At 28.4% G+C, this 3,227-nt stretch overlaps 1 protein-coding gene across 3 annotated transcripts in view; it reads left to right on the forward strand.

Moving 5' to 3' along the window:
* Wwox (WW domain-containing oxidoreductase) overlaps positions 1 to 2,619 on the forward strand; it is a 3,705-nt gene extending 1,086 nt beyond the window's left edge. For 2 of the 3 annotated variants that reach the window (XM_018550802.1, XM_018550804.1), the window contains exons 3-7: positions 830 to 1,066; positions 1,133 to 1,328; positions 1,414 to 1,599; positions 1,682 to 1,937; positions 2,212 to 2,619. In XM_018550802.1, the coding sequence (XP_018406304.1) occupies positions 830 to 1,066; positions 1,133 to 1,328; positions 1,414 to 1,599; positions 1,682 to 1,937; positions 2,212 to 2,397 (1,061 nt within the window). In that variant the 3' untranslated portion in view covers positions 2,398 to 2,619. The remainder of the gene's footprint in view (positions 1 to 829; positions 1,067 to 1,132; positions 1,329 to 1,413; positions 1,600 to 1,681; positions 1,938 to 2,211) is intronic. The other variant, XM_018550803.1, reaches the window with a different exon arrangement.
* Positions 2,620 to 3,227: the final 608 nt, after the last annotated feature.

Below are 3,227 nucleotides of genomic sequence, written 5' to 3' on the forward strand. Positions count from 1 at the left end.
ATATATATATATATAAAACTAAAAATATAGCAAAAAAATAAAATACTAAAAATAGTAGTTTTAAAACTACTATGTTACTATAATTAGTGTTATCAAAATAATTTTATTATAATTTTTTGTAAAGCTTATGGCACATTGGCACATACAAAAATGTAAGGCTGTAAGATATAAACTTATGTAATATATAAAGAATATCGTAATATTTTTTGGATTTAGGCCTGTCTTACACAAAATTTCTATAACAGTAATTATAAGACATAAGCTTAAGTCTATGAGTCATTCAGAATGTTGCTTTAGGTCTATGTAATCTAACAGAAACAGAATTAGCAGTTATCTTATCTATGAGGCAAGTTTCAATCTGTTAAAATAGGTCTGGTGAATAAGTTTTACTGTTTTTCTATTTCCATTATATATCTAAGATAATCACATAGATCTAAAACAATATTCTGATTGGCTTATCAGCATATGTTTATATTTTACGATTATTGTTACAGAAATTTTGTTTGTCATATCCTTTATTAGTAGCTATATGATGATTAGCTGATTTGCTTACTGCTTACGTCCTACTGTCTTATGTTTTTTGAGTGTTCCATGGGTTTAAGTTGAAATATTTATTCTCTGTCCCCTATACTTTTAATTATATACAACCTCTTATATTAACACTTTATCAATTGTATAATATTATTTTATTAATTACTTTATATTAGACAAAATTAATATCAAAATAAAGAAATAGAATTTATTAAATTATATTTCTTAAGATTATTTAAGAATGTTAAAAGTTAACAATAGAATTAAAAGAAAAGATTAAATTTAAAACATTAAATAGACTTACCACCTGGATGGGAAAGATGTATATCAGATGACGGTAAAGTTTTGTATATCGACCATACAAATCGTACAACAACTTATACTGATCCACGATTAGCATTTGCTACTGAATATAGAGAAATGTCTCAAATAATGCGACAAAGATTTGATGCAAGTAGTACTGCATTGGCAGTATTACATGGACGAGACTTGCGTAACAAAGTTGCTCTCATTACAGGAGCTAATACAGGCATTGGTAAGTGAGAAAAATTATAGTTATAGATTATGTACAATTTTTCTAATTAAACAAAACTTTTTGTAGGATATGAAACAGCTAGATCATTAGCTCTGCATGGCTGTAATGTGATATTAGCTTGTAGAGATATGGAAAAGGCTAATGAAGCTATAAAACGCATTCAGCAAGAAAAAGATACTGCAAAGTGTATAGCTTTAAAAATGGATTTATCATCTCTGGGCAGTGTACGTGAAGCTGCTGAAGAGTTCAAGCAGAAATTTAAGTAAATATTTTACACAGTAGTTATAATTATTTTGATATTAAAATGTTATCTTTGTTATTATATGAAATTTTCTAATTTTTTACAGGTTTCTAGACATTCTTATATTAAACGCAGGCGTGTTTGGACTACCTTATCAACTTACAAAAGATGGTTACGAGACAACGTTTCAAGTTAATCACTTATCACAATTTTATTTGACACTTTTATTGAAACAGATTATACAGAGTTCTACAAAACCTAGAATTGTAGTAGTTTCCAGTGAATCACACAGGTAATGTGATACTTGGTATATTGAGGTATATTTCTCAAATATTGAGAATCTTTATAACCAGATATACACACTTTTGATATAGATTTTCATCAATACGAACTGTAGAAGACATTCACCAGTTAACTTTATCTGTACCAGCATATAAGTATTGGGCGATGGCAGCATATAATGAATCGAAGCTCTGTAATATTCTATTTATGCAGGAACTGGCACGTCAATGGCTCTCTGTAGGCGTATTTGCTTGTCATCCTGGTAACCTTGTGTCTACATCCTTACCACGTTATTGGTGGCTGTACCGATTATTATTTGCCTTAGTGCGGCCATTTACAAAATCATTGGTAATATATAAATCTCCTAATTCATTCGAAGCGCTATAAATTTAAATTTTGAAGAGTATATTTTTTAGAATAATACAAAAAGAATTGGTAATTAAGCTTTATCTCTTTTTCTCAATTTAATACATAGATAAATTTATATGATACAATCTTATTCAGTTGCATTTCCTAATACTTCATTATTTCATTGTATTATTGTATACTTTTGATTTATGTTCATATTATGATTTTGGAAAATAGGCAAAATAATGATTTAATTAGATAAAATGTATTCCAGCAACAAGCAGCGAGTACAGTTGTGTTCTGCGCTACTGCGCCTGAATTAGAGGGTATAACAGGTAGCTATTTTAACAACTGTTGCCATTGCCAGCCATCGAATGTTGCACTGAATTCTGCATTAGCTACACAATTGTGGACTCTCAGCCAGGATATGATAACAGATGCGTTAAAAAGAAATAATTAAATGTAAGAATTGTTACTATCTTTTAAGACTCGTTTAAAATTAAAATAATGTTGATGCAATCGGATTTTTTTAATAATCATGTAAACTTCTGTAAGACCTGCCGTCTTTATTAATATCTCGTCAGTGTATGCACTAAGACAGATCTTTAATCCAGTGTTCAAGGAGCAGAGGCCACATGCAAATACTTGACAAAATAGAAATCATCGACTTCGCATAATAAAGTTTAAGAGCTCAGAATTCGATTCTGGTTGAAACTGACTAAAGTATGTATCATGTAACATGTCGGTATAAATTTTGATCGGAATTATTCTCTTTTTCCTAGAAAACATATTAAAAATCTTGGGAATAATTGAATAATTTCGATCAGAATCCATTCCGACTTGTTCCATGAGTATCCCACAATTTAAAGATTAATTTTACGTATTTATTTTATTCAATTCTTTTGAAAATAAAAAGTATAATACAATAAGTAATTTTAAATCGTCACAAAATTAAGAATCGTTTTATGTAATTAGTTTTGCTATTATTAATGCAATAGTAAATTTGTGTATTTTTCTTACGTAAAGTTCTTTGAATTGAACTTACAAGTAATTCTATTTGTGTGTCACTTTACCGATTTTATTATTATAAAACTTAGTAGATTTGTAGAGTGGTCAAAAATAATGGACACATATTTTTTTATATCGGTAAATGTGCAGTTTTAAAGATGAAAACGACTCTTTGCATTTATAAATCAGTAATTAGCATTTAAGTTCAGGTATTAATTTTTTTTATTTAAAAAATAAGAAAAATATACAAAGAATCAAAAGATAGGGATAGACTCTCGTCAC

This window comes from Cyphomyrmex costatus, unplaced genomic scaffold, assembly GCF_001594065.2.
Source record: "Cyphomyrmex costatus isolate MS0001 unplaced genomic scaffold, Ccosl1.0 scaffold13, whole genome shotgun sequence".
Classification (NCBI taxonomy): Eukaryota; Metazoa; Arthropoda; class Insecta; order Hymenoptera; family Formicidae; genus Cyphomyrmex; species Cyphomyrmex costatus.